General features: G+C 41.8%; 2 protein-coding genes across 5 annotated transcripts in view; one reads left to right on the forward strand and one right to left on the reverse strand.

Moving 5' to 3' along the window:
* Positions 1–20,153, reverse strand: part of WDR3 (WD repeat domain 3) — a 37,519-nt gene extending 17,366 nt beyond the window's left edge. Inside the window, exons 1-11 of one of the 3 annotated variants that reach the window (XM_047784890.1) lie at positions 19,987–20,153; positions 13,586–13,787; positions 11,988–12,197; positions 9,777–9,895; positions 7,879–7,957; positions 6,215–6,310; positions 5,186–5,299; positions 4,927–5,028; positions 4,073–4,170; positions 2,766–2,873; positions 1,468–1,698 (exon numbers count right to left, since the gene is read on the reverse strand). In XM_047784890.1, coding sequence (XP_047640846.1) covers positions 1,468–1,698; positions 2,766–2,873; positions 4,073–4,170; positions 4,927–5,028; positions 5,186–5,299; positions 6,215–6,310; positions 7,879–7,957; positions 9,777–9,895; positions 11,988–12,197; positions 13,586–13,756 — 1,328 coding nt within the window. In that variant the 5' untranslated portion in view covers positions 13,757–13,787; positions 19,987–20,153. Of the gene's footprint in view, positions 1–1,467; positions 1,699–2,765; positions 2,874–4,072; positions 4,171–4,926; positions 5,029–5,185; positions 5,300–6,214; positions 6,311–7,878; positions 7,958–9,776; positions 9,896–11,987; positions 12,198–13,585; positions 13,788–19,042; positions 19,336–19,375; positions 19,435–19,986 lie in introns of those variants that run through there. The other 2 variants (XM_047784889.1, XM_047784888.1) reach the window with 2 other exon arrangements.
* GDAP2 (ganglioside induced differentiation associated protein 2) overlaps positions 19,527–24,394 on the forward strand; it is a 64,856-nt gene continuing 59,988 nt past the window's right edge. Inside the window, exon 1 of one of the 2 annotated variants that reach the window (XM_047784891.1) lies at positions 19,527–19,710. The gene's annotated coding sequence lies outside the window, so the exon portion shown is untranslated. Of the gene's footprint in view, positions 19,711–19,793; positions 19,931–24,394 lie in introns of those variants that run through there. The other variant, XM_047784893.1, reaches the window with a different exon arrangement.

Genomic DNA, 24,394 nt, shown 5'->3' on the forward strand with positions numbered 1-24,394 from the left:
ATGGCTCAATGGTTAATTAACCCGACTAGGATCCATGAGGATGCAGGTTCGATCCCTGGCCTTGCTCAGTGGTTTAGGGATCTGGTGTTGCCGTGAGCTGTGGAGTAGGCTGCAGACGAGGCTTGGATTCCACGTGGCTGTGACTGTGGTGTATGTCAGCAGCTGCAGCTCCGATTAGACCCCTAGCATGGGAACCTCCATTGTGCCACAGATGCGGCCCTAAAAAGCAAACAAATAATAAAAAATAAAAAAAAAAAATAAGCTGGGGAAGTCTGTAGGAACAGCGGGTGGGGAGACTGCTGGAGAAATGAAGATCACAAGTATGGGTTTGGGATTTTGAGAGGCCTAATGAGACATCCAAGGGGTGATAAAAGGATGTGGGTCCGTGACGGATGTCCAGGGAGAAGCCCGGGCCAGAGAGAGAAACTCGTGCCTCACCAGCATGGAGAAAGCCACTTTCCACAGGTCACAGAAAGCGAGGACGGGAGGAGAAAAGGTCCAAAGACGCTGCACTGCACTCCACCCGCGAGAGGTCAGCGGGGGAAGAGGGGTGCAGCCAAGACCGAGAACAAACGGCTAGAAGGGGAAGCAGTGAGAGTCAAAGAAAGTGCTTCCAGGAGGAGAAAGGTTATCGACTGAAGGAGGGGGTCGAACAAAGCTCAGAGATCACTGAATTTACTTACTTACTGAAGATCACTGCATTTAGAAACATGGAGACCCCAGGGGAGAGGACACAGCTGTTTTGGTGAAATGGCAGGGATGAGGATAAAGGCCTGATGGAGAAAAGAAATCAGAGGAGGCGGGAGATGAGTGGAGGGAGAGAGATGAGGATGAGACAGGACAGGACTACTTCCTTTAAGACGGGAGATGCGGCTATCCGTAGGCTAACGGCAATGATCCAACAGAGAGGGAACCTTGATGATGCAGGAGAGGGAGGAAAAGTGTTAGGAGAGGAGAAACTCAGGTTGGGATTCACTTTGCCAGGACCTACAACGGTCATAGACGGAAGGACAGGTTATGTGGATATAGATGCAGCTGGTTGGCAGATGTCATGGGAGCCTAAGAATGTTTTCTAGATGATTTCATTTCTTCAGGGAACCTAGCAAGAGGCCAGAGGTGTTTGAGGTGTGGGGAGAAATATAAAGGTATGAAATCGTCACCCAGGAGAGTGAGGAACGAGAAATCACGGTAACATTACTAGACGGCATTAAAAGTCCGTTTGAATTTACAGTAGATAGTCTGTTTGTGCGTCTTTCTCTAGCCACGTACAGCTACAAGCTTGGAATAAAATTGCACTTTCTGTACCAAATCTAAAAAGGTAATTTTCCTTCTCTAAACTCCACAGGCCTACAGTTGAAATGCACTGAAGACACATTTTGAGGAAACTGTATTTGAGGCCCTAAGAATAAGCACTCACCAAGAGTGCTACAAACTAATTCAAAGAGAAGAAAGCATCCTTTCACACACCTATTCCATATCTTAATGGACTCAGCGGCTCCTGAAAGGACAGCGATATTGTCTGAGCTGAATGACAAAGTCCGCACATCACTGCGGTGACCCCCGATGGTAATTCTGCTTGTCCTGACAGGCTGAGATGCTGGCACGGAGGGGTTCAGGGAGTACAATTCCACCAAGTTGTTCTGCAGCAGGAAGACAGCCTTTAACTCTCCTTGAGGCGAATGAATCAAGTCGAAGGATCTGCAAGAGGAAATATTCATGAATGTTCTGGCAGCCATCTTAGCTCACCAGGTTAACTTTTTCCAGGTGAAAGACTTCGCAATGCCCTCCATCTACGAAAAGTTGGAACTGGTGTAAAGCACTTTACAATGGAGAGTGCTCTGGAGTTCCAGTGGTGGCTCAGTGGTAATGAACCCGACTAGTAACCATGAAGACGCAAGTTTGATCCCTGGCCTCGTTCAGTGGGTTAACAATCTGGCGTTGCCGTGAGCTGTGGTGTAGGTCGCAGACACAGCTCGGATCTGGCACTGCAGTGGCTGTGGCGCAGGCTGGCAGCCATGGCTGTCTGGAACCCCAGCCTGGGAAGGAACTTCCATATGCCACAGGTGAGGCCCTAAAAAGATTGAAAAAAAAAAAAGAAAAGTTCTCTGAGTACTGGACAGTAGTCAAGAATAGGCTGTTAAGTCAATGAAATGTGGGCTCAGATACTGAATGTGACTTGTTTCTGTGTAATTTAACTTTTGTTTTTTTTGTCTTTTCTAGGGCCGCTCCTGCGGCATATGGAGGTTCCTAGGCTAGGGGTCGAATCAAAGCTGTAGCCGCTGGCCTATGCCATAGCCACAGCAATGCAGGATCTGAGCTGCGTCTGCAACCTACACCACAGCTCATGGCAATGCTGGATCCTTAACCCACTGAGCAAGGCCAGGGATCGAACCTGCAACCTCACGGTTCCTAGTTGGATAAGTTAACCACCATGCCACAAGGGCAACTCCCAGTGCAATTTTTTATAAGTGACCTCAAACCCTATTGGAACATGGTGTGTACATTTTACTTTTTAATTGGCAGCAGGAAAGACTGTAAATGAAAAGATAAAAGGCTATTAAAATAAAACCAATATGAGGTAATGAATAGGTGAGCCCATGATGAGGCCAGTAGGAGCTGAGTGAGTCCCATAAGCACTGTCTCTACAGAATGAGTAGAGACTGCCTACGAAGAGCACGAAAAGCTGATGCAACTGGGCAGCTTACTCTTTCTACGACACCTCAGATACTCCTCCCAGCTACGTCAGGTACTCCATTTTCACTCACTTGATTTTGGCGGAAGTTTTGATGTTAGTCACCCGTTGGATTTCATCCTGCAGAGTCATTTCAACACTGACCTCAAGGTCTTCCTCCTCCTCTTTGCCAGAATTTAATCTACAGGAAAATTAAAAAGACTATCATGCAATCACTTTTCTAGAAGCTTTCCTATTGAGTCAAGTTCTAGTCTGAGACCAGCAACCTGTGGTCGCTGGGAGAGTCACTTACCCACATGGGATTATCATGAGACAACAGTCTCACAGATTACAGTCTACGCAGAAATGCTCTGTGAACCACAATGCAATCAATATAATGTTATGATTCCATCTAATGGGTACCCTCAATAACTGGATTCTAAATGCAAAAGCCAATATAATTTCCTGGGACAAGTTTTTGAATTTCAAACTATTCTACTAAAATGTTTCTGGTAAATTTCTCTAACTTCAGGACTTTTCAGAAATTCCGTTAACCTGCACGAATCAATCCAACATTATCAAATAAACCAGAGGTCTTCAAAAGTTTGCCTTGGCAAATAAACCAGGCGACTTGTTACCTTTGAGACGCTGACAAATTTCCACTATTGAGAAACCACTTTCTAGGGTTACAATGAACTATTTTAAGGTTCCACTGCCCCAAGCCTCAATTACACAACCTGCCCAATAAGTCTTTCTTTTCACAGTACCCAAGGTCGGTGCTGTGCAACCCAGCTTCCTTCTGTTTAGGCTGTTATCACTGAAGACACACTGATGGCCTCTCAGAATTAAATCATTTAGAAGTTCCTTTTAGGAGTTCCCGTTGTGGCTCAGTAGTTAGTGAACCTGACTAGCATCCATGAGGACGAAGGTTCAATCCCTGGCCTTGCTCAGTGGGTTAAGGATCTGGCATTGCTGTGGGCTTTTTGGTGTGGGTCGCAGACGTGGCTCGGATCCCACATTGCTGTGGCTGTGGCTGTGGTGTAGGCCAGCAGCTACAGCTCTGATTGGACCCCTAGCCTGGCAATCTCCATATGCTGTAGGTGCAGCCCTAAAAACAAACAAACAAAAAAACCAAAAATAAATATATAAATAAAAGGTCTTTTCAAATATCTGTACTGTCTTTCTGGTTCTGTGTGGCTCTGAGTGCAAGACTTAGGAATATGCTAGTTAAGAAGCTGTGCTAAAAAATAGAAATTGAAAACTCGGACTACCTGCCCTCCGTAAAATCTCCTCCAGCATTTAATGTCATTGGAAACAGAGTAAATATTCCCTTAGCTTTTCTATAGTGCTATGTGGCCCACCCAGGATTCTTTACTAGTTGTAAATACTAAGAAAACACACTTTGCTTTCTTTCGAGCTTTCTTCAGCTTCTTGTCCATTTTCTTCTGAATTTCCTCTGTGGAAAGGACACGAAATACTTCTAGCACGGAATCAGTTCCCTAAAAAAGGCAAAAGGTTGATGATGTGAGTCCAAGAAAGGCCATTTGTAATTTAGCCTTTGCTCTGTAGGAACACTTTTCTTTTCTTCCCTAACTAGTTGTATTACCATAGACAGCTCAATCTCTCTGGGACTGTTGTCTTTAAAGTGGAGACACACCACTGGCTACACACAGCATTGCTCTGAAGACTATATAAGAAGCTAATGCTTTTATTTTTTTTAATTTGCATATAATGATTTTTATTTTTTTCATTATAGCTCATTTACACTGTTCTGTCAATTTTCTACTGTACAGCAAGGTGACCCAGTCACACATACATTTATACATTCTTTTTTCTCACATTATCATGCTGCATTATAAGTGACCAGACAATAGTTTCCAGTGCTATACAGCAGGATCTCATTGCTTATCCATTCCAAAGGCAATAATCTGCTCACAACATAACTACTTGGCATTGCTAATGCTTTCTATTTACTTATTTATTTTCTTCTTACGGCTGGCTGCATGATGAGAACTCCAAGAAGCTAATGCTTTTAAACTGCTTAGAAAAGCAGGGATTTAATGCATGTTGACTAATAATAATAGCAACTATGATTGTTGTTACACCAACAGAAGCTAGGCGTATAGTTCCACATGGTGCCATATTATGAATTCTCAACAGGACCAAAGAAAAATTCATCTCTACACGGAATATGAAAGGAGTCTCTGAAAGGAACAACCTAGACCTTGTTCTTTTCCCCTAAGCTGGGTACTCACGTGGCAAGCAAGAATCCTGCCTGTCCTGTCGACTGCAAGGTTCACAACCCTGTCCCTTCCTTCCCGCATTATGGAGCCAGCTTTTCTGCATGTGAGGATGCGCTACAGAAGCAAGAACAAAGGCCACGGTTTAGAGGTGGTTCTGCTGACTTCTGAAAACATACGATTCTAAGAAATGTAGGTTAATAAAGACCTTCCCTAAAACGAATACTTTCCCACCACTCAACTCAATTGAAGGTAAGAAACAAAAATGAATTACATCCTCAGGAGCTTCGTCCATCTCCAGGGTACCATCCTCTGTTTCACCTGTGTCCTGCATTCTGGGAGAAGACCCTTTGATTTTCTTGGGCTCTGGTTCTCCTGGGTCTTCAATCTGTTTTACAAAAATGGGAAAATAAAAGCTGAAATAATGTATTTCAGGCAGAGATCCTTAACCCTACTGACTTGGAAGCCTGTCTTCATGGCCGCTGATAACTTCCACTTACTAATCTCTCTGATCAAACCTCTTCAATGGCAGCATATTTATCAGAATATATCAAAAAGTGACTACACCAAATACAAACAAAACATGACTCATTATACTTGCTCCAATAAGCTTCCATCGTATGAGGAATATCGTTTTGTAACCAGGTGAAAAAATGATGATCTTATTAACTTTAAAGCCTTCTTTGGTGAAAGATCTACCACATTATCTAGAGGGAAAGATTCAAACTGGCATCAAGAATTGCAAAGGCATTGCATGAGAGGTTACATTTTCTCTTTCAATAAAGATAAACCCTAGCCTACTAATGTAGAATTATTAAAATGTCTACAGAACACACCACCACACACCTGACTCCAGCTAAACCTAAGATCCATAACCTTCTTTAACAAAATCTCTGAGGATCTGAGAAAGAGATCTTCTCAGAATATAGATAGTTACATAAATACACGCAAATTTTACATGGATTTTTCTGGCTTGAGGAAGAGGGTCAGTCATAGATATTCTGAAGCCCATCCATGGACAACCAAAGGTCAGGGAATATCAAGCTTAGAGCCCCACAGAACTAAAACGTTAGCAGCATTACTGGAAGCTGTAAGCCTAAAGCTACCCTTCTTCCGAGCTCGAATGAGGGCAATGGAGCAGAGAGTGGAAAAAAAAACAATTGCTTAGAAATCACAGGTTATCAGTAAGAGAAAATTCTAATACCATGTGAAGTACTCCACAATTACACTGATTCTAAATTCAACAAGCCTATGTAACTGCTAAAACCTGACACTGGCCACGATCAGAAAAAGGAGCCATTACCTCTTCCAGATAAGCTATGTCCCAGGCCCTCAGTTCACTGTCAGAGGCCCCAGTGATGAGTCGCTTTTCTTCGGACACCAGAACCAAGCCCCACACCTACAGAGTATAAAAAGATTCAAATAATAGGATTCTTAAGAAATGCCAGGACGTATGACATAACATTCCCAAAGTTTAAGGACAATGCAATGAAATCTCTTTGGCATTTCCAGAGTCTAATATTAAGGCACCCCTTCCGAAATACACTAAGAGAAAGCTCACTTTTAGAAAGAAAACGATCTGTGGTAGAATTGTTATTTATGTGGTAATTTGCAGTTTCTCTGTAATTTCCTATTCCTAAATTTAGATAATGACTGCTAGCATAAAACCAGAAGCCACTCAGATGACGATTTTAAGTGTGATACTCCTTTGCTTTCAGCAGTGCCTTGAAAATAAAAGGTGCTCCATTAATGTCTATCAGAGTATAATTTTCAACCTCAAATATCCAAGAAGTAAACAATGAAAATAACAGTACTGCTGCAAATCAACAAAGATTCTAATTTGCTTTTCCTCCTTCCCCTAAATCTAGGGTATATGTATTTTTTTTACTAAGTTATAATTAACATACAATATTATATTAGTTTCAATATCATGTTCAGTATTTTTTTTCCTTTTACAGCCACACCTGCAGCATACAGAAGTTCCTGGGTTAGGGGTCGAATCAGAGGTACAGCTGCCAGCCCACGCCACAGCCATGCCAACAGGGATTCAAGCTGTACCTGTGACCTATGACACAGCTTAAGGCAACTCTGGATCCTTAACCCACCAAGCAAGGCCAGGGATTGGACCCACAACCTCACAGAGACAACACTGGGTCCTTAATCTGCTGAGCCACAATGGGAATGTCAGTGATTCAATATTTTTATACATTATGAAATGACTACCACAATAAAGACTGGTTACCATCCATCCCCATACAAAGCTGTTAAAATACCGCTGACTATAATTTCTATGAGTACGTTACATCTCATAACTTATTTTATAGCTCCAAGTTTGTACTTCTTAATCCCCTTTGCCTCTCGTTCCTTCCCCAACCCCCAAGTGTTTATTTTGAAAGCCTGGTATGAACAAAGCACGATGAAGGACAAAAAGATATAAAATATTCCCTGATCTCTACTGAACAGGTCTATGTCCAGGTAGCTATTATAATGGCTACAATTTGCTGTTTACATGTCACCTGAATAGCAACTGTACACAGTCATCATTAAACTTCCTTATAATCATAAAGGTGGACACTTACTATTTAAAAATGATGAAATGGGAGCTCCTGCCGTGGCTCAGCAGTTAACGAATCCGACTAGTATCCATGAGGATGCAGATTCGATCCTTGGCCTCCCTGACCCCTAGCCTGGGAACTTCCATATGCTGTGAGTGCGGCCTTAAAAAGACAAAAAATAAAAATGATGAAATGGCAAACTTATCCAAGGCCAGTTTTTACCAAGTTTCAGGGCAGCGCTATCTGCTCCTGTGGTGAGCATTTCTTCCATCACACCAACTTCTCTTTCAAGACAGTACATGACAATGATTGTTGGCAATAAAAACAAAGAGCCACGAAAGGGGCAGAGAAGAAACCATCTTTTCCTTTGTGCCTTCTCATTCTTTCCCTGGGCCCATGACCCCACAGGTACCTCAGTTCGGTGGCCAACCACTGTTTTGAAGCAGTGCTGGGTGTCAAGGTCCCACCATTTCACCATGGTATCTTTCCCACTAGAAGAAAAAATAGGAAAAAAGTCTTATGAGGAAGAAATCATTAAACTAACAGGGTGATCAACTCATCTGCTGCCTTACAAAGATAATACAGAAGTTTCCTAGTGGCCTAGTGGTTAAGGCTCTGGCACTGGCACTATGGGTCCACGGTTTGATCCCTGGCCAGGAACTTCCACATGCTGTGGCACAGCCAAAAAAAAAAAAAAAAAGAAGAAGACAATACACACAATGATATCAAATGCCTAATGCTATTATTCTACCCAACCTTTCTTTCTTTCCTTTTTCCTTTTTTTTTTTTTTTTTTTTGGCCAAGCCTATGGCATGTGGAAGTTCCCAGGCCAGTGATCGAACCCAAGCCACTGCAGTGACAATGCTGGATCCTAACCTGCTGTACCACAAGAGAAATTCTGACCTTTTCTTTTAAAAGGTAAAGATAAAAAGTAAAGAATCCTAACTTTCCACAAGGCTGTTCTCAGATGAAAAATATTTCATCTGTAAGCATAAAAACCACCTTATATTCAGAGTGCTACAGAACACAGAACCTGACCCATCATTCCCATCTTCTACATGCCGTCTAACACAGAAGCACCGCAGACCTCTCCTGCTCCCTTGTCTCCCACATCCAATTAATCTCTAGGTCCTGAATATGCCTCCCTCCTCTGGGAGGTCTCTAAGCCTTGATTCCTTCCAATCCATTTCTGTACACAGCCCTAATGCCTGAATTATTTTAATAACTTATCTGGTCTCTTTTGTTTATTCCTATTTCCTCATCACATCCAACACACTACTGTTAGATAATCTCAATTTTCTAAATTTGCACAAGCTCAAGGCTCTCTATTGAATCAGAATCAGGCTCTTCAGCACCATTCCCCAAACCTCCCATTAACTGGCTCTTAATCTCCTTGCCAATGGGTTCTATTTTTCCTGCCTCAAATGCCTGTGCCCTGCTTCTTCACCAATATAAATCTAATAAAATCTTACATCATGACAAAACTGGAAAAAAACAAAAACTTGATTTACAAAGTCTTTCCTCTATAATCCCACCTCATGGTGTTATTGCCTTTCCCTTACATTCCCTAGGCTATAATGTGCACGTGCATTCTCGTAGACGTAGAGTCATTCCCTCATGGAAAGTGTGTTTTCTGAACAAGACGTACTTACTTCTATGCATCCTATCCCACAGGCACATCCACCAGCAGTACAGCATTGCGTGCTGCTCCTCCACACCCCCTTACCATGGTTTTTCTAATTACTGCCTGGCAAAACTTTTGACCCCAAACTTTCCTGGGTGGCCATTCCTTAGGAATGATAACTCTTATATTGAGCTAATTATCTGACTGATTATTTTTAACCCCCACGAATGTAAATTTCAAATGGTTCACCCAAAAAGATGTTCAGAAGGCCTAAGTATGGAGTGTTTCTCTTGTCAGAAGGCAGACTAAAACGAACATTTGGTATTCACCTCTGCCCACTGCTCTATAATCTGCTTTCCTGACTTCCAAGGGATACAGAAAAGTAGACAGCTCATGCTATGTAACATCTGTCAAAGAGTTAAGGAGCATGGAAAAGCCACTATCGGGAAAATAAGGACAAATCAGAAAAGCGAATTTAAAAATGCTATAAATACCCTGGGTCTCATCTATGATACTGTTTGGGAGAGGAGGGAAGCAGAGAGGAAAGCAGAGAGCAGAAGAAACCAGCACATAAGCCTGAGCGACATGTGGAGAAAGGAGTAAAAGATGAAGCAAGTCTCCTCTTCGAAACCCTCTCTCATGAATTCACCTAGAAAAAGAACTGGAAACAAAACTGATTTCCTTACCTACTAACTAGCAGATTCTTTTCTCGTAGAAACAATGCTTGTGTGATGGCGTCCTTGTGTCCCTTTAGACGGTAGAGGCCGCTTTCATTGATCACATCCCACACGATAATATCTGTGTCCTAAAAGGATCAAAATATAAAAGAATTTTCCTTACCACATTAAGGTCTAACATGACAGACAACAGGATGTAATATTTTGATTACAAAGGTGCATGTAGTGCTTATAGAAAATTTGGAAAGCCTACAGAAAAGTACATAGGAAACAAAAACCAGCTGATTGTAGAGATCCAGATATAATTACCATAGACATTTTGTTGTAAACTGTCCCAGTCTTTATGTATCTGTACATGTTTTTGAGATGATGCTATTCCTACCATTTGTAAACCCTCCCCCCTTTCCTCATTTAATATATTTTCACATCCCTCCAGATTTCTCATTTTTGACAGTCACATAATAATCAACCTTAAGGATAGAGTGTAATTTATTTTAAATTTTTTCTGTTTCAGCCACTTAGGTAGTTCCCAATTTTCTGCTATTACATTTACACGGAAATGAACATTCTTGTACATCAATCTTTGTAAATATCTCTGATCAGAATAAAGGCTAAAAAGGGACATTCTTGGGTTAAAAGGTGTTTTCAGTTTGTGAGTCAGGGTGATCTCCAGAAAGGCTGCCCCAATCTAGAGATCCACCAGGATATGCATGACAAGGCCAGTTTCCCCTTCTCTTCAGCTCTGGATATTACCAGTTGCTCAAAACCACTGCCACTTTGACGGGTTGGAAAGGCTGTCTGAGTCTGTGTACGATTTGCATTTCTCAGTACCAGTGAGAAATTCTGCACATGCTCTATGCTGATTATGCCATTCTGTGCCTCCTTTGAACTACCAAGTCATGCCTTTTTGTCCTCCTTTGGGTTGTATTTTCCCTGATTGTAGGTTAAGTCACGATATTAATCCTTCCCTTTTATACTGGAACTATTAAATAGTTTCTCCCTTTCATTGTTCTTTATTTTTTCTAGTTTTATCAAGAATGTAATGGACATATATCCCTAAGTTTAAGGCAGACGGCATGATGGTTTAATTTACATATACTGTGAAATGATGATCATAATAGGTTTAGCTAACATCCATCTCATACAGACAGAATGAAAAGAAAAAAGGAAAAAAAATTCCCCTTGTAATGAGAACTCAGAATTTACTCTCTTAACAATTTCCTTGTATTGTTTTAATGCACAAATATTTTAAGTATTCAAGTTTATCCATCTTTTCCTTTATAATTTCCCCTCAACCAAGTTAGTCAATTGTCTAAGACCTGCTTCATAATCCATCATCTTCTTCTCAGCAAGAACATCACCTTTAAAATATACTATTTCTTCTGAAAATCTGATTTGGTTGCAAAAATCAGACTATTCTGTATTGATGCCAGGTTAACACATTATAAATTATGACTTCATAATGCATTTTAATATCTGGAACCTCCTAAAAAAATTTAGCCTAAAAAATCTGAAACATGTTTATTATTTTTTCTCAAAATTCTGCAGTTTATATTATTCATTTGTTTTTCCATATATGCTTTTAAATTATTTGGTCATGTTCTTAAAAAAAACAACAAAACCTTTGGGATATTTAAATTGCTTTATCTATGCAAATTAGAAAATACTAGCATCTTTTCAATACTTTGTCTTCCCATTCAAGAACATGGTTTGCGTCTCTCTATTCCTCCAAGTCTTCTGGTACATTTTTCTGTAAAGTTTCACAGTATCTTTGTGTTCATTACATACTACTGTACATACATTACATACTACTGTAAATGGAATCATTTAGATTATTATTATTTTCTAACTAATGATTTTAAGATATAGGAAAGCGACCAATTTTACTCAAACAAATGGCCAAGAATGATCATATTTTGACTCTCCTTTTCCAATCTGTTTTGTTCCCTGCGCTTGTGTACTGTTTTGGATAGCATACCTACAATGTTACATAATAATTATCATGGGAAGCCTTATCTTATTCTAGTACTTAATAGGCTTTCATCAGAGAACATGACAGGAAACAAAATGAACCGCCCAATTCACACCCATCCATCTATACTATTTTGTATATCAAGTGCCCGCTGTTTTACCCAACAATTTTTGTCAACAACTTGCTTTAGCATTAGTCTTACACTTCTTTATCAGAGCAAAGTCTGGGCACCTAATTCAAGGTCTCACCTTGGACCCAGATGCCAGCCTGCCTCCTAGCTGATCATACTTCAAGGAAGTGACGGCTGCTTTGTGTCCATTGAAGGTCACATTTCCTTCTCCACTCAGGAGACTGAAGATTCTGATAGACCCATCCTCATAACCAACAGCCAAGTGCAGCCCATCTGGGGAGGGGCATAAGCAAGTGACTTCATGTTTAAGTCCCTGAAGGATGAGGATCTGAAATAATAAGAATCAGAAACAACGCAGAAGAGTTAAGCATGTCACCAAGGGAAAGGCATAGGAATAATCAGGCACAGTAAAATTAGGAGCATCAATGATTCCAAATCGCTCTAATGAAACTCTGCACACTATCTCAAGTTCTTTGATATAGAAATCATTATTTGTACTGGGTAATGAAACATTCAAGAAAAGGTAAAGCTGTATCATTTCTCTAAGGCTCTGCATTAGCGTAATACATGCAAAAATTTCCCAGGCAATGGAGTAAATTACTAAGTACTTATTCTATGTCAACACCAAATGATTTTCCATAAAGGGTTATAAACACATGCCTGCTTTAATTGAGCTCTATTAGAAACCAAGCCTGCATGTCATTACTGTGCTACAGTGGTTTATCCCCAAGGGCAAGTGGGTGGACAAGATCAAAATGCCCCTATGTGGTTTGGCAGAAGTGCAAGCTTAGAAATTCAGTCACACAAAATACCAAAGGCTAGTTTAACAACCCTTGGGCCGCTATCTGTGTAAGTAAGGAAAAGATTCAGTTAACATAGCAATGTGCATTTTAAACGAACAATCTTTTTTAATTTTTTTTTTTTTTGCTTTTTCAGGGCCGCACCCACGGCACATGGAAGTTCCCAGGCTAGGGGTTGAATTGGAGCTGCAGCTGCCGGCCTACATCACAGCCACAGCAATGCCAGATCCTTAACCCAAAGATCGGGGCCAGGGATTGAACCCATGTTCTCATAGATACTAGTCAGGTTTATTTCTGTGAGCCACAACAGGAACTCCTTTAAAGCCTAGTATTTTATAACTAGTTATGAGGGCAAGTAGAAGAATTTGCAAAATGGAGAACTGGTGGAGAAAGCAAACATGTTGGGAATGATTACAAATAATTACCTCTATCACTACAAATAAATACCTAAGAGGTAAGCTCCTATCTAGTTGTGGTTTTTCTTTTTTTAGAGCCGTACTCATGGCATGTGGAGATTCCCAGGCTGGGGGTCGAATCAGAGCTATAGCCGCTGGCCTACGCCAGAGCCACAGCAACGCCAGATTCAAGCCGTGTCTGCGACCTACACCACAGCTCACAGCAACACAGGATCCTTAACCCACTGAGCGAGGCCAGGGATAGAACCTGCGTCCTCAAGGATACGAGTCAGATTCAATTCCGCTGAGGCATAACGGGAACTCCTGGATGTGGTTTTTTGAATTTAATGTAGAAGAACACAGTAAAATCTGATTCTTGGCTACCCAGACCCAAAGGAAAACATATTCCTAGGAGCACACACACACAAAATTTTGTGTGTGATAAAGCAGAGCTCTCCCCCTACTGCCTCCATCCTCTAACGCCCATAAATTAACACCAACCGAGGTGATATCTGGCTTACCTTCTCTCCTTTCCGTAGGTCCCAGATGAAAACATGTTCACAGGCTGGTACTGCCACATAGCGTCCTTTTTCACCACGAAGTGTCACAAAGACAATATTACCTTTTTGGCTGCCAATAAGGCCAAAGACTGCACTGGCAACATAGCGTAGGTACTGCTTGGTGAGCCCCATGCTCTAACACCCGATATCCCAAGTGAGGCAGCTGCATGTGCAAACAAAGAAAACTTAGTTCTTTGGGTACCTTGGTTCTGCTGGGCTAGCAACACCAAGTGTTTATCATGCGGTTAAAAACATATAACCTGTAATGGACAACTTTCTAGAAACATACAGACCACCAAAACTGAATCAAGAAGAAATAGACCATTTGAACAGAACAGACCAATCACTAGAAACGAAATTGAATATGTAATTTAAAATCTCCTTACAAACAAAAGTCCAAGACCAGATGGTTTTCCAGGTGAATTTTATCAAATATACAAAGAACTCATACTGACGCTTCCTAAACTCTTCCAAAAGATTGAAGAAGGAACACTCCCAACGATATTTTATCAAGCCACCATTACCCTAAGACCAAAACCAGACAAAGACACCACCAAAAAAAAAGAAAAGAGAAGAAAGAAAAGAAAATTATAGGAGTTTCCATCATTGCTCAGTGGTTAAAGACTCCGACTAGGAACCATGAAGTTGTGGGTTCGATCCCTGGCCTCGCTTAGTGGGTTAAGGGTCCGGCGTTGCCACAAGCTGTGGTGTAGGTCCCAGATGAGGCTCCGATCCTGCATTGGTGTGGCTCTGGTGTAGGCCAGCAGCTACAGCTCCAATTGGACCCCTAGCCTGGGAACTCCACATGCCGCGGCTACAGCCCTAGAAAAGGCAAAAAATAAAATAAAATATAAAAAGAGAAAATTATAGGTCAATATCTTTGATGAACATAGACGCAAAATTCTCAACAAAATTGTAGCAAAGAGAATCCAACAACACATTGAAAAGATCATACGCCATGACCAAGGAGGATTCATCCCAAGTTCACAAAGATGGTTCAACATACACAAATCAATGTCATATACAACACTAATGACTCAAAACCTACATGATTAAATCAATAGATGCATAAAAAGCACTTAACAAAATTCAACATTCATTCATGATAAAAATCTTAGCAGGAGTTCTGGGTTGTGGCACAGCAGGAACAAATCTGACTAGGAACCATGAGGTTGCAGGTTCAATTCCTGCCCTCGCTCAGTGGGTTAAGGATCTGGCGTTGCCATGAGTTGTGGTGGTTGCAGATGCGACTCGGGTCCTGCGTTGCTGTGGCGGTGTTGTAGGCCAGCAGCTGTAGCTCTGACTGGACCCCCTAGCCTGGGAACCTCCACATGCCTTGGGCGCGGCCCTAAAAAAGCAAAAAACTCTTACCAAAGTGGGTATAGAGGGAACATACCACAACATAATGAAAACCATTTAGGACAAACTCACAGCCAGTATTTTCTCTACATAGAAGAGCTAAAAGCCTTCCCACTAAAATCTGGAACAAGACAAGGATGCCCACTCTCACCATTTTTTTTTTAACTTTTTTTTAGGGCTGCCCCTGCTGCACATGTAAGTTCCCTGGCTAGGGGTCCAATCAGAGCTACAGCTGCTGGCCTACAACACCACCACAGCAACACCAGACCCAAACCACAGCTCATGGCAACACCAGATCCCCAACCCACTGAGTGATGTCAGGGATTGAACCCACATCCTCAGGAATACTAGTTGGGCTCATTACTGCTGAACCACAGTGGGAACTTCCCAACTCTCACCACTTTTATTTAACACACTATCTGAAGTTCTAGACACAGAAATCAGACCAAAAAGGGGAAAAATATTCAAACTGGAAAAGAAGAGTTAGGTAAAAATTGTCACCATATGCAGATGACATGATACTACATATAGAAAACTCTAAGGACTCCACACAAAAACTACTTGAACTGAACCGTGAACTCAGCAAAGTATCAGGATACAAGATTAACATTCAGAAAATGGTTGCGTTTCTGTATATTAACAATGAAATATTATAAATGGAATATTAAAAAATAATAATTTTTAAAATTGCACCCCCCAAAATAAAATACCTAGGAATAAACCCAACCAAGGTAGTGAAAGACTTAAAACTCAAAACTATAAAACATTAATCAAGGAAATTAAAGAGGATTCAAAGAAATGGAGACACTCCATGCTCTTGGATTGGAAGAATATTGTCAAAATAGCCATACTACCCAATGCAATTTACAGATTAATGTGATCCCTATCAAATTACCCATGACATCTTTCACGGAACTAGAATAATCCAAAAATTTTATTCAACAATGTAAACGGCACAATAAAAGACCCAGAATTGCCAATGCAAAATTGCCAAAGAATTGCCAAAACAAAGCAAGAGGCATAACTCTCCCAGACTTCAGACAATATCACAAAGCTACAGTAATCAAGTGGTACTGGCACAAAAACAGACATACATATCAATGTAACAGAACAGAGTGCTGAGAAATAAACCCAGTCACCTACGGTCAATAAATCTTTGACAGGGAGTTCCCACTGTGGCGCAGCAGAAAGAGTCCAATTAGTATCCATGAATGTGGGTTCAATCCCTGGCCTCACTTGGTGGGTTGGGGATCTGGTACTGTGGTAAGCTGTGGCTGTGGTGTACCGCGCAAACGTGGCTCGGAACACACACAAATACCGCAACTTGGCAAACTATTTTTGAAAAATGCCGTAATTCCTGTGTAACTTAGCAGGACCCTGTGGGGCTTTCCTGAGTCAGAAGCCTACTCCTTACCGCCATGTCCTCCACCTGCCTCCTGTTTGTGGAAAAACTTTAGCCTCCCAGGTTTTTCCCAGGTTTGAAAATGTAGAAAGAGGCGTTCCCGTCATGGCTCAGTGGTTAGCAAACCCAACTAGCATCCATGAGGATGTGGGTTGGATTCCTAGCCTCGCTCAGTCGGTTAGGGATTTGGCATTACCATGGACTGTGGTGTAGGTCGCAGTCACAGCTTGGATGCCTCGTTGCTGTGGCTCTAGCGGAGGACCCCTAGTCTAGGAACCTCCATATGCCACGGGTGCAGCCCTAAAAAGACAAAAAGATTAAAAAAAAAAATAAAAGTGTAGAAAGAAAGGAAAACAGTCAAGCAAGACAAAATAATAAGTTTAGCCATTACACAAAGTCAAGGGCTATAGACAATATTCTGAGCCATACCCTTGCGCTGCTTTGCTGTAAATGAAATGCCCACCAGGTGGAAGAAGTTAACTACCTGCTGACCCCTAGCACAGAGACCCCAGACCAGGTGGAACTAGAAGATTGATGGTGTTGGCTCCAGATTATCCCACCACCAACCAATCAGAAGAAAGTCCATGAGCTGATGACACACCCACCCCTTTTCCCTCACCCTGTTTTTAAAAACCTTTCCCTGAAAGCCATGGGTGGGGGTCTTTTGAGCATTTGCAGCCCATTCTCCTTGCTTAGCCTTGCAATAAAAGCAGCATTTAACTTTACAACCAGGTTATCAGTGGATTCTACTGCTTTCTCCTGGGCTAGCGGCCCGTGTTTGGTTTGATTAAAAACTGCACTAAATCAAATTCACTGAAAACATTTGGTTATGGGTAAAAGAGGCAACACGTGAAGGAAATAAGTTAAATTTGTCTGCTCTTGGACTGGAAATGTGAAAAGTATTCCCCAAAACACCTGTGCAACTTAAAAACCACAAGAATACTAAACAGGAGTTACAGCCTTTTTTTGGAGATTTTTGTGTTCTTGTTGGTTCACTTGTTTAACACCACAGGGTCTCTTTCTGATTACAACCTGGTGTTTTCATCTACTTTAACTGGAAAATACTCAATGCCAACTCTATGCTAACATTTTCTTTTAATCATCACTTACTGGCCTCATTTCTTCTCATAGGAACCAACATAAAGCCAGTTAAACGTGAAGGAAAGATACTATTAACATAGCGATAATACAACGTAGGCCATTTAAAAAAAATTATTGTAGTTGATTCACAATGTTAAGTTTCTGCTGTTAAGTGTTTCAGTTATATCTTTTTTCATTATGATTTATCACAGGATATTCAATATAGTTCCCTGTGCTTGATAGTAGGATCTTATAGTTTATCCATTCTATATATACTAGTTTGCATCTAACCTGGCCGTTGGATCAATTCGTTTCCATTTCCTCTTACTCCTCCAGCCCTATAACTGGTTTCCATGGAGTCTTTGGCTACTTACCACAGTATTTTCCTTGGAGATTAGGCCCAGGGACTCCCACATCTCTATTCAGTCCTCCCACATGTGTGAATACTAATTATCAAGTTTCAAGAATTTATGAAGACATCCTCATCCAAATATCTTGCAATATCACTCTTAAACATGTATAAAACCATGCCCAACCTGCTTCCTGAACCCTACTCATTTTTTTCTGACACTAAGACACACAGCTGTCCAACCTATTCGGGATCACAGCCTTGTCATAATTTTTAGCTAATTAATATTATTTAAGCAGCCAACGCTTAAAGAGTGCTTACTATATGCTATCTAATACATTAAATGTATATAACTGAGTAAACACAGTTCATTACATATAGTAATTAAGTTAATTAAGCGAGTTAATATATGTAAACCACTTAAAAAAAGCATCTAGCATACTGTAAGAGTATAAAAAAAAATTCACAATAACCTTGCAAGATAGGTACCTTTACTACCTGCATTTTACAGATTAGGAAACAAGGCACATAGAATGAAACAGCTAGCCCAAAGTCATTCAGCTGGTTTTAAGTGCCAAAGCCAGATTACAATCCCGTCAAACTCCAAATTTTCTTCTTTAAACCACTAAACTACTTCTCTTACCCTCTGTCCTGTCTTAAGTAGGATTCTTTTCCCTCTTTCCACAACTTTCTGTTCCAGTGGCTTAATCACTGGGTTCCTGCACCAATTTTCTATGCAGCACCACCGCCTCCATGTTTTTCATTTAAAAGTCGTAATACGACCTAATTTTCTCAGATGCACTATCCCAAAGCCCTTGAAAAAGCGAAACTGTTTTCAGTTCCCCCAAACTGAACCCATTTATTCCTCTTTATTTCTCACATAACCTTTTCTCCTGTCAGGCTAGTTGGTTCCCCTCCTTGTGCTGTCGCCTTGCCTTCATGATATTCCTCTCCTATCTACCTATTTTAATTAGTGTTATCCTCTGAGGCCCACTTCCCTCGGGACTAGTCTAATTCCTGAAGCTTTTCCAATGCTTCAATACTTCAATGATCTTCCATACAACTTGGAACTGGTCACTTGTATCTAACGTGCACAGATCTCGACGCTTTTTGGATAGCGCTCACGAGATAACGCTACTCTGAGCCCCTAACATCCATGCTTCTTAACCCACAGCCCCCCAAAACATGCTTCTATGATGCGCTGCAAGGCTGGGCCGCGGTAACAAACCTGTCAGACGCCCCTAAACCACGACTTCAGTCAGGAGAGAGTGAGGTGGGGAACCCTCACACCCACCACGCTGCGGGAGCATCCTCTGGCGAGCATTGCAAGCCCCGGGTCAGCCAGCTCGACACCGCACGCGCCAGCCTCAGGCTCCGCAGACGGCCCCCCGGGACAGCAGTGAAGCGCTCGCAGTAGCTCAGGTTCCCCTCCACCCTAGCTACGGGCCCCCAAATTCCCCTGGCTCGTCTGCTACTGGCACCACGAAGACCCCAGTCAGGACCAAACAAACCAAAGGAGCAGAGCAAAGACGACCTGCCACCGCGAGACCACTGCACGCACCTGGGCCTCCACGAGGTTCTGGGCTGATTGGACCCGCCCACTGGGCCCACCCCTTCCGGGTCCGCTCCAGGTCCCTCTTCCGCCCAACGTTCCTTTTGCCTTCGAGGGGAAATGACGTCAGAGCAAGGCTCTGATTGGCGGATGCCTGCCGGGAGCGGAAGCCCGTGTTTTGCAGCCCCGGGCTCCCGCGACTCCTCCTTCCAGCCTCTTGGGACTTTGGCTCGCGTTTACCCACTGAGCTGCTGGCACAGGTTGTCAGGCGATGCGACTCGGCTGCTTTCCACGAGGAACTTAACCCGTCGCACCTGCCGCCCGGATGGGACCGCCAGAGAGCTGTGAGAGGCGGGACGGAGGCTGGAAGGGAGGGCGGGGCAGAGCGGGCCGGGGGAGCGGCGGGAGGCGCACGGACTCGGCCCAGGTTAGGGGTGCGGACCGAGAGGGTTGGTTCTCCTCATTCTCTGCAAAAATGCACCTGCCGTTTCTTTCCCCGCTGTTGGTCAGGTTCCTCTGGTCCGAGGGGCTGTCGGGAACGAGTTACCCACCAGAGGATATACAGTAGGTAGACCCGGGCATTAGGACAGCGGTGCTGGAGTCACTGGGGAGGCGCGCACCTTGGAGTTCAGGTGAATTAGGGCCGCCGGGAGCCATGGGGTTATATAACCCCAGAGTCGAGTTTTTGGGGTCGCCTGTGTGGACTGGGCGTTCCACCGACCGAGAGCAGCTAGAATCAGAGCTGAGTAGGCGATGAGCCCAGGATGCTGAGTTGTCTGGATCCCTGCAGTCCCTGGAGTGACATTGGTCTGGCTTTCAGTTTCCGCTCCTTGGCCGCTTGAGGGGGAAGTGACCAGAGCTGACTCCTCCTTGCTTGGTAATGGTAATTGAGGCTTTAAGTGCTCTGTCACCAAGTGGGCTTTTTTCTCTTTTGCAGTTTCTGTCCGATCTTATTCTTGAACTGCATAGAAGTGTTCACAAAGGAGTTCTGATGTCTGTAGCTGTGAAAAATTAAAGCTAACATATAACAATATAGAAGAAATAAGCCTCTGCCTTCACTTATTGTATGATAGCTGCAGCCAGCCCTGAAATAAGACTTCTATCTATATTATCCGATTTCCTTTAAGCGTTGAGTTTTTAAGACATGTTCAGCTAGTCTTCTATATTCAAGAAAATTGCAATTGTAAAGAATGGATATGATCAGATGAAAGTAATTGTAACTGTTTAGGTATTTGAAAAAAGATTACTGCGGGTTGGATGAATGGTAAGGGAGGAAATTGTGATAACAGACTATTATTTCAGTAAGTTTGATGGGGAAAGGAGAACTTAGGTGAGCGTGTCTGGTTAATATCTCTTATAGTTAATGTGAATTGTATTATTATATAGATAAAAAATGCGTATATATGAGAAAAATTTTGCTTCCGTAGAAAACTTTATAGTCTAGATTCCATCTTGAAGACACCCCTTGAATTATTGATTCTAAGAAAGCTATTTAAATACTATCAGTACTAAAACAATTTTTTCTATAGACACAAAAATTCTGTCCCCTTAGAGGCTCAGTGGAAGTTATGTTATGAGTGCATTCATTTCAGTATTCTTGGCCGATTAATGTGTCTGATTATGTAATTCCCTTTTTCTACTCTCTGGTTTCTTTGTGAGTTAAATAAAATTTTGAACCATATTCGTTTTTGCATTTTAAGTCATGGTTTTACCTTTCAAAAAATTAATTTAACATTATTAAATAATATGGGCAGTATAGCAGAAATTGACAGAATATTGTAAATAAACTATATTAAAAATCTTTAAAAAATAAATATTATGGAATGGAACAACCACAAAGGGAAAAAATAATTTTATAAAAATTGCTATAAGAGGAACTGTGAGTGCTAAGATAATGCATCTTATAAATTCCCAATACACTGTTTCAAGAGCATAACCCTAGTTTCTTGTTTCAAAATTGCTTAATGTATTAATATTATCAAAACATGGTAAAGTTCTTTTATATGAGGTGGTATTATCAACTCACCGTTAGAGCCTGTGCTTTGGATGTTTTTGAATGACGGTGTTAAATTTTACCTAGTCCATTAACACAGCTTAGAACTCTTTTCATGATATTGTATTTATTGTTGACATGTTTGACTGCTTCAGTTTGTTTTTCCATTTAAGTAACTTGCTTAAAAAAAGGTCATTCTTTCTATTTGCATAGGATGATTCTTAAATATAATACGTCTGGTATTGGGATACAGATATTGTATCCAGAAGTTTTAGATATTGACAAAGACATAGAGTGGTAAACCTATAATTTATGCAAAAACAATGAGATAGAGCTTGTAATTAATGGAGGTTAAAAGTGTGGATCAGCTTTCTTTGTATTTTTAAGCAGGCCTAGGTAATCTAAGTATTTTGAAGAACAAGAAAACAGATTTAAAGTTCTCTTTAAACAGACAAACATCAGGTTTTTTGAGACAGTGAGCTAACATGTTCTGCCTGATTCTGCCTTGTCTTTTTTTGCCTTTTTCTTGAGCCGCTTCCACAGCATATGGAGGTTTCCAGGCTAGGGGTCTAATCGGAGCTGTAGCTGCTGGCCTGCGCCAGAGCCACAGCAGTGCGGGATCCGATCCCATTTGCGACCCACACCACAGCTCACGGCAACGCCAGATCCTTAACCCACTGAGCAAGATCAGGGATCAAACCCACAACCTCATGGTTCTTAGTAGGATTCATTAACCACTGCGCCACAATGGGAACTCCAGATTCTGCCTTGTCTTAAACAATAAAATTCTAATCTCTAGCAAATCCAATTATTCAGATAAAGCACCATTGGAGGACTTCCTAAACTGGAAGATGACAGGATTTTCAAAAAAGAAAAAGAAAGAAAGAAAGAAAAGAAACTGCTGTGTAATGAGAACTGTTTATATTCATTACAAGTTTGAATTATGAAAGATACATACTGGATTCTCTGTGTCTTTAGGTCCTTACTGAAGATAACCCTTAAGATAGTATGGCTAAGGAAATAGATCTGATCAATTCTGGAATCCGCTGTTCCTTGTAAACTTTAAACTTTTGGATCCCAGGGCATAAATGCTTTGCTTCAGGAGTCTTTTTTTTTTTTTTTGCTACTTCTTGGGCTGCTCCCGCGGCATATGGAGATTCCCAGGCTAGGGGTTGAATTGGAGCTGTAGCCACTGGCCTACGCCAGAGCCACAGCAACGTGGGATCCGCCGCGTCTGCAACCTACACCACAGCTCACGGCAACGCCAGATGGTTAACCCACTGAGCAAGGGCAGGGACCGAACCTGCAACCTCATGGTTCCTAGTCGGATTCGCCAACCACTGCGCCACGACGGGAACTCCAGGAGCCATTTTTTTAACCTAAGGTTTTGTGTTTGCTTATGAACATTTTCAAAATACAGAATGGCTCAATTGATTTTCAGTGGAAAGTCCTGATCCTGTTTAATGTTATCCAAGATGCTGGCTATTGCTGTAGACTACTGTAGCCTTTCCCTCCTCTTTCCCTCACCTGAGCACTCCGCATTCTATCTATCACTCAAATTCTTTTTTTGTGTGTTTCTAGGGCCCCACCTGCTGCATATGGAGATTCCCAGTCTAGGGGTTGAATTGGAGCTGTAGCTGCTGGCCTACACCACAGACACAAGCAATGCAGGATCCAAGCCGTGTCTGTGACCTACACCACAGCTCAGGGCAATGCCGAATCCTTAACCCACTGAGCGAGGCAAGGGAGTGAACCTGATCCTCATGGACACTAGTCAGGTTCGTTACCTCAGAGCCATGACAGGAACTCCTTATCACTGGAATTCCTAATTTGAGTCTGGGAAAACTCTCAAGGTGAAAGCGTTTTTATCTTCATGTAATTCTCAAAGGAGAATGTTAAGAATTACTTAACAAGACTCCAAGAATGTTAAGAACTACTTACTCTTCCTTAAGCATCAGGGATCAGATTTTCCAGCCCAGCTTGCTCCATTTGCTTTATTGCCAAGGTGTGTGTGTTGGGGGAGGAAGAGATTGAAATCTGTTTCTCATGAGAAAAATACATTTCTGTTTAGCAATGGAGCTGAAAAAGAATTCACCCTTTGTTTAATGCCATGACACTTTCATACCATGCCATTAAACTTTGCTCTACAATAAGATCTCCAAACATTACTTATTATTCATTAACACCCAGTATCTCATGGGTCACAATGACTTTTAAGATCTGGGAAGAAGATCTTAACAAACTACACTGACAAGCTGTGGTTAGAGATGTAGGAGAACCACCAGAGTATGTTGTCAAAGAAGATAATAGAGTTTCAGAGAAGGAATAATCAACAGTAGATGCAGCTAAAGTTTGATTAGCTCTTGGATTTGACGTTTGGGGAATTATTGTTGACCTTGAAAAAGCAGTGTTAGTATTGTTAATAGACATGGAAGCAAAACTGCAAAGGGGTGAATAAATGCAGGAAAAGGAAGTCCAGCTGTGAAACATTACTTTTAAAAAGTTAAATGGCAAAGAGGAGTTGTGTTGGTATTCTGAAGAAGTGATGGAGGAAAGCTTTGGAGAGTAGGAGACTCTGGGGAAGCAGAGATCAGATATTGTGAAGGGAGATGACGTTATTACCTTCTCTTGGAGGAGAGCTAGTCAAGTACAGTAAAGTACTTAAATGAAGGCAGTTTGACAGGCCCAAAAGTGTGGAATGCACCCTAAAAATCACTTGCAAGTTAGAAAAAGTAAATGAAGATAGGGAAATTCTGAGCCGGAGAGAAGTTAAGGTAATTTGAACTATGACTTCTCTCAGAGCACCAGGCAGTGTGATACGATGTAATGGAAATGGCATGGGTTTTAGTGCCAGCTGGTCTTTGATTTGGATCTCAAGGTACTCCTTATTAGTTCTGTTGCCTTGAGCTGATAATTGAGCCTCTGGGTCTTGGTGCCCTCACGGTAAAATAAGAGATCTAATATGTCCTTTGCTTGCGGGATTATTGTTAAGGCTCAGATAGCACATGCATAACATATCTAATACCCTGTGGTTC

The sequence above is a fragment of the Phacochoerus africanus genome, chromosome 6, assembly GCF_016906955.1.
Source record: "Phacochoerus africanus isolate WHEZ1 chromosome 6, ROS_Pafr_v1, whole genome shotgun sequence".
NCBI classification, from domain to species: domain Eukaryota; kingdom Metazoa; phylum Chordata; class Mammalia; order Artiodactyla; family Suidae; genus Phacochoerus; species Phacochoerus africanus.